This window comes from Microtus ochrogaster, unplaced genomic scaffold, assembly GCF_000317375.1.
Source record: "Microtus ochrogaster isolate Prairie Vole_2 unplaced genomic scaffold, MicOch1.0 UNK21, whole genome shotgun sequence".
In the NCBI taxonomy this organism is placed as follows: domain Eukaryota; kingdom Metazoa; phylum Chordata; class Mammalia; order Rodentia; family Cricetidae; genus Microtus; species Microtus ochrogaster.
This window is the reverse complement of record NW_004949119.1, coordinates 2,834,921-2,849,916: the sequence shown is the minus strand read 5'-3', so window position 1 is coordinate 2,849,916 and position 14,996 is coordinate 2,834,921. Positions and strand designations below refer to the sequence as shown.

Sequence of the window (14,996 nt, the reverse complement as noted above, 5' to 3'; positions counted from 1 at the left end):
GTTCGAGGCCAGCCTGGTCTACCAAGGGAGTTCCAGGACAGGCTCCAAAGCTACAGAGAAACCCTGTCTCGAAAAACCAAAAAAAAAAAAAAAAAAAATGTACTTGTTCTTCAGATCAAAACTAAAAGTCTTTAGGCTGACAGGATGCTGCTAAAAACAAGCTAGAAGCCCACTGCGGGCAGCATGATCTCCTCAAAGGGAAGAGGAAGAGGAAGGGTAGAGACCCATCAATAATGGCCACACGTGACTGTCTACTGACAGTAAAAAAATCGCAATTACTTGTAAATATGTCTTTGAGCAGTCTATAGCCTTACTTCTCCATGTCGCCTGATAGTAACCGAAGTTAAGCCAAAGAGGAACCATTCAGAGAAATTACTAGACAGTAAAAATAAAGATGACTTCAAATGATTATAAAACACATTTCACTCATCAATGCCAAAAAGTTAAAAACTGGCACATTTTCATGTGGCTGGCCACTTGCATCAGAAGTACCGGTGAATCAGAAGCAATGTGCTTTTTGGTTACAAATTGAAATTGTTATTTTACGGTGTGAGCAAAAAAATTATAAAAAATTATTAGAAACTTTTTAAAAGCTACATCTTATTCTTTATTTTGTGTTTGAGTGTGTGTGAGTGTGTACATGTATGCTGTGTTTCTGAGGAGGCCAGAGAGGACAACTTTTGGTAGCTGGCTCTCTCTTCCCGCCACAGGTTTTGGGGATTGAATTCAAGTTGCCAGGCTTGCAGAGCCAAGTGCTTTTGCCCACTGAGTCATCTTTTTGGTTATTGTTATTATTTTTAAGATTGTGTCTCTCTATGTAATCCTAGTTGTCCTGGAACTTGTTTTGTAAACCAGGCTGGCATAGAACTCACAGAGATCTGTCTGCTTCTGCCTTCCAAATGCTGGGATTAAAGGCGTGTGCTACCATGCCCAGCTAATTATTATTGTATCTGTATAACTAGTACTACTCTGGTCTACTTTGTGAGAACAGTTGAGTCTTTTTCCTATTCTGAAAGAATAGATAATTCTACAGTAAAAACGACAGACATAAACATTAAAGAACCACAAAGGATATTGAGGGGATTCTCTATAGCCTCAAAGTAATGGCTAGAAGCTTTACAACCCTGGTTACTGCTCCGTGTGATCTAGGCCTTACCTCCCAAGACAGTTCCCGGGCCTGCTTAAAAACGTCCAGATCTTCTTCAGTCACAACATCCTTGTTTCCGATCACATTTACATCTGTACTTTCTTGTTTGATGCTTATTTTAAGTTCAGTATCTGTCATTTAAAACCAGCAGAAAGTGTATTCACTGATTTGAAGCATGGATGATTAGCGCATATTACCAAAATGGTGCCAAATAAGCAGTGGGCAACCAGGGGTCTTTTTCCACTGAGCGGAATAATCTTCTACAGCTAAGTATGGCTCACAGATCCAACAGTAATTCTTTCCCTACTACAACTACATTTTCAATTGTACGTATATCACTGCCATCTTTTTATAACAAATACAAGGGAAAGTAAGAACAATAAAAAGCAAAACATTTTTCAACCAAGATTATAAGTTATATCTAGTTATAGCATTCCTGTCATTAGTTTTGAGTCCATAATATATACCAATTTTCCCAAACGACATCTTTTGGCTTTTTGTTGTATAAAGGATAACAAATGTAATGGGCCAACTTGTTCAATTTAATTTTGAAATTGTTTCCTCCCTAAGGTGGATGGACACACACACAAACACACTCAACCCAATGCACACTTCACAGAATCACAGATCAGGCTCTGTTGAGACGGAAGCAGGATGAACTTTGTCGTGAGAAAGCAATGGAGCAGAGAGAGAGGCAGAGCTGACACTGGGCTGGAAGCACTGCCAGCATCCACAAAGGTGGTACTGGCTACAGAGGCAGCACGGGAGAGAACACGGCAGAAGCACAACGGGACTACAAAGCCAGAAGCATCGCTAGGAAAGCATCTGGGGGAGGGGCGCCTAGTGCCACTACGAATGGAAATAAATAATAGAAGGCCAGAGAGTATTAGTTGGAAGAACATTTTGGAGGTTTAGTCAGCATTAGAAAAAGGTCAAAGTCTCACTGTACGTGTGTGAAAGTGAAGAGGACAGAGAAACAGCTAGAGCCTATGTCATGGACAGGAGTTGATTTCTTGGTTCTCTTGGGGTTGGGGGAAGGGCGGGGCGCAGGTTTGGCTGGAGCTTCCACCTTTTGCTTACCATCATCCTGATCAGGGTTAATCCTTCCGTCTGCCAAGTTCCCCTTCCCTGATGACGGGGTCCCCATCTGAGGGGTCACTTTATATTTTAATCTGCCTAGCATCCTGTGCTTTTTAAGAAAAGTTGTTCGCTTGAAGTAAGCAATGGCTTTAAAAATATGTCGTCTAGTCATCCCCCAGCTAGAGGAGGAGCAAGAAAGAAACCTGCTCCTAACGTCTCTTTTTCCAAAGAAATGGGCTTTAGCCTTTGCCGTGGAAGAGAATTCAGTTTTACGACGCATGCGTTTGGGTGCTGTATAACTCGGGTGTCCCTTTTGTCGAGACTGTCCCTGAGTGGTATAGATATGAGAAAGTCCATCAAAGAGAGCCTTCAGCTGGCTGTTGTTAGTGACACTGCTGAAGGAGGGCCCACTGGACTGGCTGGAGAAACTCTGGGTAGAGTTTTGTGAACCGGGGCTCTGACCAGAGGTGGGGGTTGGGAGTGGAGGTGAAGAAGGTGGAGGTTTTAACTGTTGTGTGGTACCTGTAGCCAACACATGAGAAGTGCATGACTGTTTCTGAGAGACCTTTTTCCTTGGACGATAGTGCTTTGAAAAGTCTATTATTTCACCTCGTGATCTGCGACCATCAGGTGATGGTGTAAAAAACTTAGTAAGGCCATCAATGAGCCCTTTGGTTTTCTTGTTAACTTTAAGTGTAGAGGCAGAAATGTAGGTGGAGGTGGTGGTGATTTTGGTGGTGGCACCAGGCCGAGTGGGGTCTGTAACAGCCAATCTGCTGCTTGAGTCCTTCCCAGACGCAGCATGACCAGATGGAGGTGTGGTACAGACTTTAGTCTTTTGACCCCTACCAGGTGACCCCCTTCCTGTGAATGCATTCATGGATCCTTCATCACTGGTTACAGACCTAGGCAAAAATTTAGAGAATAGTATCAGCAATTAAATAATAGAATATAAAGGTATCTAATAACAAATCTATAGAAACTAGATGCATAGTCAATGTACTTGAACTTAAAATTAATTGCAACCTTAAGAATGGGTTTTTTGTGTGTGCCACCACCTATGTGTTTCCTGGCTGGAAAAGATAACAGAGCCTACTTCATGTAATGATTCCCTAGGGCCCACTCAACAGGTACTGGGAGAATCCATGTGGACCCCAGCATAGTACACGGAAGAAAAATTTTTGTATATACTAAAAAAACACCCAATGCTTTCATTATAATTAGACAAAAATAAGTCATCCCCAGTGTTGTTACAAGTAATTATGATTTCCTGGAATGTTCTTGAAGAAGTCTTAGAGAAAGTAGGTCAGATGTGTGAGGCAGAATAAAAGAATATCCTTATTTTTAGTTAGAAGCAATTTTTCACTTAGCCTGGAAACTTACAGAAGTACAATTTGGGTGTGTTTATAAATTTGTACTAAAAAGTAAAAATAAAGGTATCCTCTTCTAGCAGATTATGCTTAGGATAATAAAACAGCCAATAATACTCTCCTAGGAGAGAAGACAATCACAGCATAAAATAGTGCTGAAAAAAGGACAATCGCAAAAAAGAAAAGGAAAAAATAACTGAAGAAACGATTAAAGAGAAGCCGCAGCAGGTCAGACATGACATGGGGTCTGGTGGAGAAGCAGCACGTTTACCATGGTCGTTATCAGACACTTGGCGTCAAGACCTCTGCCTCCTACTTTGACTGACATTCGCTTTGTGTGATGGTGGGTTCTGGCCATATTGCTGTAGGTCACTGCACAAACACAGCTGCCTACATGAAATGGCAGCTGACTGCCTGCACCTCAGGCCAAGACTTGGGAAGCTACCCATGTTGCAGGAGAAATTTATACAATAGAAACATTTGCATATGATTATGACAATGCTGAGGCTCAACATTATCAATTTAGCTGGAAGCTAATGGAGAAATGGAAGCCTGAAAATGGTATGATAACAAATTACCAGATACCTTAAATAATTACAAATAGAAAACATTTTGTGCCTGTCTTATACACCAAGATTTAATGAACCAATTTCTGTAAGGTTCATCTGAGGTGGTTCAATTGCCAGGATCTTTGCCTGGTGTAACTATTTTAGCCAAATCAGATGAACAAAGGAGATCTCTGGTGTCACTACAAGATAAAGTGAAGGCTAGTGACAGACAGCTTATCCAGGCTAAAATGTCTGCATTAAAATGCTGCATCTGGACTCGATCTAGAATAGATTGCCCAGAAAGGACAATGCACTTATAAAGCATGTATAAGGAAATCTCCCTAGACTATCTTGAAAATTCCTGAGCTCTAAGGACAATTTTGGACAAACAAAAAGTTAGGATTGGTGCCAGGTACAATTTTCAGCTGTGTCCTTTGTTTAGAAAGCTTATATCCTAATTTGGATTTTATAATTGGACCCTGAGGATACGGTCCCATTTCAAGAACAATGCCTGTGCAGGAGAAATGAAAAAAATGTAATTTCTACTTTAAATGATACTAAAATAAAAGATTTTATTCATAAGTATTTTATATTTTTGTTTCTAGAAATTAACAACAAAAAAATCCACTTAAAAATGTCTACCTTACCAGTTAAAGGGCTTTCATCAAATTTCATACAAACTCTAGAAAGGAGCCTGCACTTCCTATTTCCCTTTGGTAGATAAAGTGCAGGAGCACTTCTGAGAGCACGTAATACAGTGCACTACCTCAAGTGAAAGAAAGAAAAAAAATATCTGGAGTGTTAGCTCAGGGCGGGCAGGGTACTTACTCATTACAAAGCACAGGGCCCTTTCCTTCAGCCCCCAAGAAAGCCCTGGCTGTCCTAGAACTCAGTCTGTAGACCAGGCTGGCCTCAAACAGATATCCACCTGTTTCTGCCTCCTATGTTGGGATTAAAGGTATGCGCCACTACGCTCAGCCCTGTATATGTGTTTCTTAATACTATAGGTAGTCAGTCTATATGTGTTAAAAACACATTCACTTCTCTTAATCTTTTTACAGCTAGGCTTTAATGCAATTATACAATAAAACGAAATTGGAAATGGAGTTTCATACTAGACCCGTGGTTTATTGCAAAATATTTTATCTGTATTTCTGCACACACCTGCACCTGCCAAATGGACCTGTCTAACTCTATAGGGACAGTCATTTATAGGTTTCTCAGAAGCTACAATTTTGGAAAAGAAATCTTAAAAAGTGGTAATATTACACTGGCATCAGAAGGGATTGTTATTTATCTGTTATTGTCTGTTTTAAAAAGCCCCTGTGAAGTATTTATAACATTAAGCTGTCTCAATGCTCAACCAATAAAAAGGCTGAGGAAGTTAGCAGTTCATTTTGCTGCTTGAAATATGTCACTCGGTATCATAGGTACTGCCAAGATAAGACCCCAAAATACCAACTGTAATTAAAAATGTTATTTTGGGGGGAAAATCCCACAGTTTATGCAAAAGAAAAATATTCCTCATTGAGTTTAGAAAAATTATGCTAAAAAATTTAACAAAATCTGAGGGGATTACAATTACCTACATTTTTTTAAAGCACAACATATAAGATTTCTTTTAATAAGATCTCAACCTACAACAATCGTTGCTTTAATGTATTTTTCGGCCGTCCAATGGGCTTTGCATATCGTCGTTTTATTTGTGCGGCTTTCTCATGGAGCAGTTCTCTTCCCTTTTTCTTTGGTCTGCAGACTTGGCAAATCCACATCCCTGAATTAATATATATATGAAAAGAAATTTTAATGTTTTACTTAAGGAGAAGGTATTAAATATAAATCTGTAGTTGTAGTAACCTGACCAAAGGTGCTGGGTGCAGAACTTTCTCTAGGAAAGTCACTCTCTGTTGTCCTCTTCAGAAAGCCATTGCTAAAGGTCAAAGGCTCCATCAAGGTGGTGAGAGCAGTGGCTGGCCCTACCTGTTCCCCTCACACCACCCCATAGTCATCCCTGGAAACTGTGTGTGTGTGCGTGTGTGGGAGTATATACCATATGTACATGTCTAAGAAGGCCAGAGAAGCACTGGATCCCGGAACTAGAGCTACAGGCAGTTGTGAGCTGCCTGGTCCTCTGGAAAGGCAGCAAGCTTCTTAACTATGGAGTCATCTCTCTAGCCCAAATCAGAAACTATTCATCTTTTATCCCTTTCTTATCAATTGGGAAGAAAAATTTTCAAATCAATCGGACTTCTCAACTTCTATAGAGGGAAAAAAAAGTTTGGTTTGTTTTAATCAATTATTTTTAGAAACTTCCAACACTGATGATGAAAATAAAGCTTAACAATTTTAAGTACTCTAGCATGACAATTACTGAAATTATGTCTGGCATATGAAAATTGGTCAATTAAAAAACAGAAGATGTGACTACACAAATTACTATATAAAAAAGTCCCAATTCAAATCACTGGGGAAACGAGGAAAGGATTTAATAAACTTCCTGGAAGGAGCCAACTATTTCCCAGACTTCGCGAGAAAGTTTTACTCCTCTCCCTCCCCCTCTTCCTTAGATAAGGTCTCAAGTAACCCAAGCTGATCTCGAACTCTGGATCCTCCTACCTCAGTCTTTCAAGTGCTGGGATAACAGGTGTGAGCCACCATAAGCAGTTATAAAAAAGGTTTGTGCATTACCTAAAAAAAATTTTTTTAAAAAAAAACTTTAATTTTTTTTTTTTTAAAAACTTGACCCAGTGCACAGAGAGGGTGTGGGGAAGAGCAGAACCATAAAACTTAGGAAAACAAAATGCTGCCAATATCAGGGATCTAGATCATATTAATATTTATATAAAACTGAACTTGTAAGTACTTGAGCCTTAACAGAAAAAAATGATTAAAGTATAAAACAGGTACTTCATAAATGATGACATAGTCGATAATCAAATACAAAAGTTGCATCTCCTTAATAAAAAGGGAAAAACTATCACAATTTTCCTTACTATCAAATTGATTTAAAATATTAAATAAGGTTAGTTTTATCAAATCTAAAATAGTACTTGTCACAAGATGAAAATTTTAAAGATGCTAAGACGTAAAACAGTATCTCCAAACCTCACTGATTGCACTGGTGCTGAGTGTCATGAGTGTAATTCTTCACACACTGGTGGTCAGTGTTAAACCTGACAACCTTTCAAGTTGTGGCCTCTAATTAGACAACTTCTCTCTATGAATTTTTCTTCAGGAGTAAGGGGAGCACTCGCAACATTTGAAGTATCTACCATAGAGAATTGGTTAATTAAATCAATTATGGTTCATTTATACATGAGGCTGCAGAAGCAAGTACCCTCAGGAAGCACCTCGACGACAGATGACTAAAGCAAATCAGAGCACGTGACAATAGGGAGTAGGGAGAGGGTGGCAAATCAAAGCATGCATGTCCCACAGAGACAACTCAGGAGCAAAAGTTTAAAAATATCGTGCCAACAAAGCTTCTTTATGGCCCACAAGCAGGTTTGGAACCCCTGCCCTACACTGTGATGCTCAACATGACTCTCTGGAAATCATGTTTAGGGGAGCAAGCGATGACATGAGAATGCTGACCATCTATTATCGAGAAGGGGAAATCTCAAAAAGTTACATATGTGCAGAACGGTCCTTTGTAAAGGAAGTGGTGAGGCACGGGAATGTATTGGCAATTTTTATTCTCTGCTTCTCTTGTGTTTGTATTTTCTATACCTTCCCCATGTCAATGTATATATAGTATAATAAAAGGCAAGGCCATTTTAAAACGCTGACCATACTGCAAATGTGAGGAGGGCAGGGGAAGGCTGCGCATGGCTGACTGACACAAATAAACAGAAGAAAACTTCATGCTACACCAAATACAGAGAATTCAGATGCTCACGCTTTTAAACATCAACCAATAGCTGGAACCTGGTGATGACTTCCAGCTGAAGGACTCTGAAGTCATCACTGTCGTCATGAATTTTAAAAGCACACAGCCCACTTCCTTTACTGATATAGCGAATACAGATAATGCTATAAACACTGACTAGGCAAGAGTCGTTTTCCTCCCTAGCTCTGCATTAGAGTCATACATGTCACCCACACCAAACGACTTTATAATACTCTTCTATTTACAGCCTACAAGAACATGTGGGTGGGGAGGGGGAACTCCCAGACATCAAAATAGGGTTAACAAGTAAGTAATAAACTATTTTGTTCCTTTGCTTTACAGCGCAGGGCATTGAATGAGGGCCTCACACGTGCTAGGCAAGTACTCTACCACTGAGTTCCATTCCCAGCCCTACAGTTTTAAGATGGTTTAAAAGTTCACCTTTTGGCATTCTGGAAAGTGGTGGGTCACAGCACTCCATATGGAATCCTCTATCACAGGAATCACAAAAAAGCATATTATCCTGTAATATAACATATTAGAGACTAATTGAGACTGAGGCCAACTGTAGAACACCAACACCCTCAAGTTACCAGGTTAACAGTCAAATGGAGTGACAACTTCCCAGGTGTGGTGTGCCACCACCGTGGTTTGAACATTCTGTCGGAGGAAAGCCGGGCACTGGGTCGCTTCCCCGGGGCGGGGTGAGAAGGGTACTCACTGGGGTCGCTTCCCCGGGGCGGGGTGAGATGGATACTCACTGGGGTCGCTTCCCCGGGGCGGGGTGAGAAGGGTACTCACTGGGGTCGCTTCCCCGGGGCGGTGTGAGATGGATACTCACTGGGGTCGCTTCCCCGGAGCGGGCTGAGAAGGATACTCACTGCATTCTTGCCCTGGACCCGACATGCGCTGCATGTCTTGCACTCGATGCACTGCCATCTCAAGGCCTTCACATTTGCGGTTAATTCGGGACAAAATTTCAAACAGGATGGGTGTCCTGCAATAAAAAGCAATTGTTCAATGTCAATAGTGTCTTAGTATTTTTGTTTAAAAAAAGTTTTTTTAAACTTTAAAAAAGTTATTTTTATTTTTAAAAATCTCCTTTATTCAAAGGCTGGCTGGTGCCAACCAGTGAGCCTTAGGAACTTGAAAACAAAATAGGTCAGAGACTCAGAGCTGTGAGACTTCTCTCTCTTTTGTCTTTGTCCCCTTTCTCTGCATGTATGGAACAATTGTGCTAATACTTTCCCAGAGATAAACCTGGACATGCGCCCCGATCTTACAGACTTGAAGACAGTTTGTATCTGTTGTTAGTGTTCTTGCCGTCGTCTTCGCCAACGACGTGTGCACAGCTCTTGAATATGCTATACCGTACCCAAGTTCAACAACTGCTCTCTGCGGGATGAAATCCTAAGATAAAAAGCGACGGCTAAACAGAAAAGCCACTGAGCAGAGTGTGGTGGCGCACTCCTGGGGTAGCATGTTCAGCAGTCGGGCTTGGCACAAGATCCTGGCCTAACAGGGACCTGGGCTGTCTGATAAGAGACAGCGCCGAGTGGCTCACAGAGAACACCTGTGACTGGGACAGACCCCAAGAACATCCAACACCACCCACTTTCAATTCTGAAAGTGAGGGAACAGGCATGGTATTTATGAGTTGAAGAAGACAGATTCAGACAAGAGTGGGCTGGGAAGCCACCCTCAGAAGGCTCCCTCATTCTTCTAGAGCATTCTGCTTCTCCACACAACTCTGGGGACTTTTCACCCAGCAAAGTTCTACTAGGCCAGTGTGCAGAAAGCCCCAGAGGGAGGAGACCAGGTTCCACGAGTGACAGGGAGGGTGAGCAAAGGCACTGGAAGGCGACTCCACTGAAGAACGAACGGCCTTTTATCACACAACCCCAAGGCGCTCTCTAAACTTCATTATTCGTTCTTTTTTAAAAATCTGGTCTTTAAATAGTTAGAACATTAGTAAATCCCATGCGAGAGACGTTATAACCAAGCTGCAAAAGGAAATCTGAGGGGTAATAAAAAAAGCAGATTCTGTAATTTCCAAACTGTTTTATAATTTCCTGACTTTGGCAGCTTCATTGTTTAAATATGTATTTTGGGTTCCTGCCAAAAAGGTTCTCTTCCCTAAAGCTTAACAGGTGCTTTCATAAAATTCCACTCACCAGGAGGTTTGGCTTTTTGAAGTAAAAACATTCAATATCAATCATCAATACCATTAATAAAAGTTCACAATTCCCTACTCTTAAAAAAAAAAATCAAAACATCTGTATCTAAGATGTTGAAAAAAATCAAGTGGTGCTAAATGATCGCAACCCCAGGCTGGGAGAGACACCCAGGCAAACATATTTAACCTCTGACATGGTCTTCCCCAAGGGCTCCCCAGTCAGATGAACAGAAGAAGGTTTAATGTTTAAAATGGCATTGAGTGCCTTTCCTTGCTCAGAACCAGCAAACAAGCACAGCTCACTCGTTGCCCTTGAGTATGCTCAGAACGGAGAGGCGGGAGGCCACTCCGATCACATCACCCCCTCCTTTCAAGGGACAAAAAACTCAACTTTTAAAGAACAGCAATTTAAATTCCACCCTTAAAATGGATCCTATCAGCTTAAAAATATACCATTTATTCCTTCCCCCCTTTTATTACTTCCTGTAAGTCATATATCACCGGAACATATGACCTCAATTTTGTGTACTGAATTTCTCTCTACATTAGAATCTCCTTTTGTGCTTTGTAGCTTAGTCTTCAGTAACTAAGGTAATTCATATTACATTACAGCTTACTATTTATTCCTATAGATATCCTACAATGCAGACTTTTAATAATTTTACATTTTCAAAAGTAATAGCCATTTTTAATCAAAAGCATAGAACATTTTTCCTTTTAATGCTTTCTTCCATTTTAAGCAATGGTATCTCAAACTACTACTATTTAAGCTATCCTATCAAATTCCAAAGTCTTCAACCCATCTTTCTTTTAGGAATCAATCTTCCCTTTATTTAGCTTAAGAGAATTGATTATAGATCCTTCTAACCCTATGTTTCTATGATTCTGTAAAAGACACTGAGCAATGAAGACACATTTTCATTTTTCCTTTTTCATATTAACTTTAAAATGAAAGATTATAACTGAGTCTTAACATATTGCTATGTAATCTATAGTAATGAGATGCCAGGAATCAATGTTATTGATAATGTAATCCCTTATTTCCTACTGAGTCACTACACAAACACAGCCATTCTTCTAAAAATCCTCATTCTCTCTACTAAGAACTCATCTCTCTGAAAATGGTTTTACTACTGTGGTTTGCCTTCTATCAGATTTTGAGAGCCATGTCAAGTCTTCATTCATTTATTCATTGTTATACAAGCACATAAGCATTCATAGTTCATAATAATTTTTTCTAATAAAACTGAAGGAAGATGGTTTAAAATTAAGAGCCACAAACACAGAGGAAATATTTGAGAAGAAAAACCATGTATAGCAAATACAATAATGGCCTTAAAAGATGTCTATACCCCAATTCTCATGCCATGGAGAGAAGAAAGCAACTCTACAAGCATTGGAACGACTAAGAAACAGATTTCATGAGTTGAAAGGGAGAGGTGTTGGGGACATTCAACAATCTTCACTTGCCACATCAGGCTCTAAAGATGGAGGAAGGAAAGCCATAAACCAAATACTGGGGGGTTGGCCTCTGGCATCTGGGAAGGAATTCCCCTGCCAGCAAGGCAAGGGATTACCAAACAAGTAACTAAATGCTATTACAACCCATGGACTAGGGCATGGACCTTCATTTCTAGAAAGCAGCCAACAATTCTGATATCTTGACTATGAGTCCTACAAAGGGGTTTTGTCCTATAGCTGTAAAATATTAAATAAGCTGTTTCAAACCACTAAATTTGTGGTAATCTGTTATAGCATCAATAAGTAAGTAAGCATGTAAATAGCTGGGGGTGTAGCACCATAAAAGAGCATCTGCCTAGCATGCATGAAGCTCTGGATTCAATGAAAGTGGGAGAGAAGGAGGGAAAAAGAGAGGAAGGCAAAAAGATAATAAATAATCAAGATATCAGGTTCCTCAGAGTGGTTACTGAGCCATCAGTGTGTGTGTGTGTGTGTCTGTGTGTGTGTGCGCGCGTGCGCGCGCGTGTGTTTGTGTGTGTGTGCCCTTCCTTTAACTGACATTTAACAAGCATTAGAAACAGAAGGAAGAAGATGGAAATGAGTCCTACCGGTTCAGGTCATGTTCGTAGTAGAAAGACAAGCATTATTGTACTCCAAAGCAAAGACAAGGGAACTGCAAGTTCAAAACCAGCCTAGGATACACAGCAAAACCTTACTTAAAATAACCAAAGTCAGAAATGTAGCTTGGTGGGACAATGCTTAGCAACCATGCATAAGGCCTTGACTTTGGTCCTCAGCACCACAGATGAAGGGATCACCACAAATACTAACAATGAATCTTAGGAAAGAAACACCTTCCTGCTTTTGGAGCAATGGGAATACAATGGGTACCCAGTCAGTTACAAAATAGAAAGTATCTCACACATCAAATGATCACCAAACACACTTTGATTCTATGTCCTAACCAAAATCCTGCATACTAAACAAATCCACACTTCTCCAGACACATAGGTTTACTGCTATAATATCCCAAAGCTCATCTTGACCTAACTTCTCATCAATTATTCTACTGCAGCCTAAGTGATCTGTATAGATTTTAAATCTCATCACAGAATTTTTCTGTCCACCAAAGTCTTAGAAAAAATATAAATTCTTTCATATAGGCCACAAACCCCTACAAAACTGACCTCTGTTAACTCAATCCTTTGTATTCTGCACTAATCCTCATTGGATCTTCTTTCCCAAGTACATGGCGCTCTTCTCCACGCACCTCTGCACGCTGCCATCTCCTGGCCTGCCCTCCTCTGGTCCCATCTACTCCCACTCCTGTTTAGGAGGCACTTCTCTTTTCTCCCAGTGACTTCTTGGATTATCTAGGAGTCACACTGTATATTTGTTCTTGACATTATCACCAGGTGGGTTTCTGATCAGCCTCACCTCAGGTCCAAAGTAATGGAGCCAGATGACTATGGACTAAAACCTCCCAAACTATGATTCAAAATAAACTCTCTGATTCTTAAATTTCTCTTCCTCCCTCCCTCCTTCCCTTCGTTTCTTTGTCGCCCCCCCCTCCCCCAAGTCAGGGTTTCTCTGTGTAAAAGTCCTGGCTGTCCTGGAACTCACTTTGTAGACCAGGCTGGCCTCGAACTCACTGAGATCTGCCTGCCACTGGCTCCCAAATGCTGGGATTAAAGGCGTGCGCCACCACTGCCCAGCAGACTCCAAAGCTGCTTATTCAGGTTGTTTGATGACAGAAAGAAAATGTTACAGCATGCATCCAACAAACAAGGTTTTTGCTTCTTGTCTGGCACTGTAGGTGACTCACTGCTGCAATGGCTTCTGGGGGATAGGGCTCCCTTTCTTCCTATTGATTCCTCCTTGGAGGTGAGGCTCTCATTCCTCTTCTATGTATTCCTTTCGGAATTCCTTCTGGTTAAGACTCTCCTTTCCAACCCAGTGATCCAATCTGTCTCTTGTGAGGGCGAAACTAAATGAATAACAAACTGCTCCCTGAGGCATTTCTATAGAATAACCCAAAGAAACCAGTATTGGAGTAAAATAAGCCTGGAAAGCCAAAGACTGCACCTTCTCAGCTCCCCCAGCACTGTTTTTCAGGGCTGACACTGAGTAAGTAAGGAGGAACTAACTCACGGTGGGCACCAGGGCTCCTGCTCTGCAGAGGCTCTCTCTCCCTCTCCAGCTGCACTGCAGCAGCCTCTCTTCTGCCTCCTATTTCAATGAGCTTCCACTTAGTGTGATGCTGTAATTCTGAACTGTACACTTATCTTAGATTTGCTAATTTGAAAACACATATGCACACAACTCATCTGTAAGTAAGATTTAACCACCCGGCAATCTGAGCAGCAGACACAAAATTTCATTTGGTATAATATCTAATACTTATGTGAAGCTAATTAAAGATAATTTGGCCTTAATGAGGCAAGGAGAATATAACAGTGTTAATTTCAAAGTAGGCTGATCCATGAAAGTCAAGTAAAAGCACTCCCCAGCCTCAGCATTTCCTCAGACTTGAGGAATGTCTCACAGTTTCCAAATTCATGAGTGGCTAGGCTAATTCCCCTGATGTGTTACATTGCTGCCCATCTTCACGTGACTATTTTACCACCCTCATGGCAGCCTTGTTAATCTTTACATTGTATGGAAAAAGAAAACTACAGTTACAGCCATTAGGGAAAGAGAAACAAGGCCCGGGGCTGGGGACAACACATTTGGGACATCTCTATGCACCCCACCTCACATTTTTACTAAAATGAACTTGAGCCTTTTTTTTTTTTTTAAAAAAAAAAGGACTTCTAGCAGGGAAAAAGATAGCTCTGACCATCTGTAATACAGTCATCTTAAAAATGGAGAAAAGTCCAATGAGCTCCCTTCATGGTGGAATCAGAAGGGAACAGTTACACACATGTCTATAAAAGCTCAGCACAGGGCAGTCGGCATCATACAAATGGTGCTTCAGAGAGCACCAAGCACATATGGGAAACACATTGAATAATCACCTTCCTTATGACTGCATCTGGACTTCCTTCCTCTGGTTTGAAACTACTCATGGACATTTTTCTTTAACAAAAATATCTTATGTTCAGAATCCCTTTGATCCTACAAACAGTCTCAACTCCATCCTGTAACCAATAGGTCCTTGTGAGTTCATATGAGAAGGCAGCCATCTCTACAAGGCCAACTGGAGGACCAAGGGTTAGCCCTACTGGGGCCACAGAACTGAACTGTGCTAGCATGGCTCCCACCAGGACTGGGTCCTGTAGAAGCATGAAGGCCATCATCTTCTGTTTTCCTTATGAACACCAAG

At 40.9% G+C, this 14,996-nt stretch overlaps 1 protein-coding gene across 8 annotated transcripts in view; it reads right to left on the bottom strand.

Annotated features, from left to right (window-relative positions):
- The window catches only part of Kat6b (lysine acetyltransferase 6B), a 186,363-nt gene that overhangs the window by 42,988 nt on the left and 128,379 nt on the right, over positions 1-14,996 (bottom strand). For 5 of the 8 annotated variants that reach the window (XM_026789528.1, XM_026789526.1, XM_026789527.1 and 2 more), the window contains exons 4-8: positions 8,916-9,031; positions 8,476-8,557; positions 5,787-5,919; positions 2,228-3,132; positions 1,157-1,278 (exon numbers count right to left, since the gene is read on the bottom strand). In XM_026789528.1, coding sequence (XP_026645329.1) covers positions 1,157-1,278; positions 2,228-3,132; positions 5,787-5,919; positions 8,476-8,557; positions 8,916-9,031 — 1,358 coding nt within the window. The remainder of the gene's footprint in view (positions 1-1,156; positions 1,279-2,227; positions 3,133-5,786; positions 5,920-8,475; positions 8,558-8,915; positions 9,032-14,996) is intronic. The other 3 variants (XM_013353977.2, XM_026789530.1, XM_026789531.1) reach the window with 3 other exon arrangements.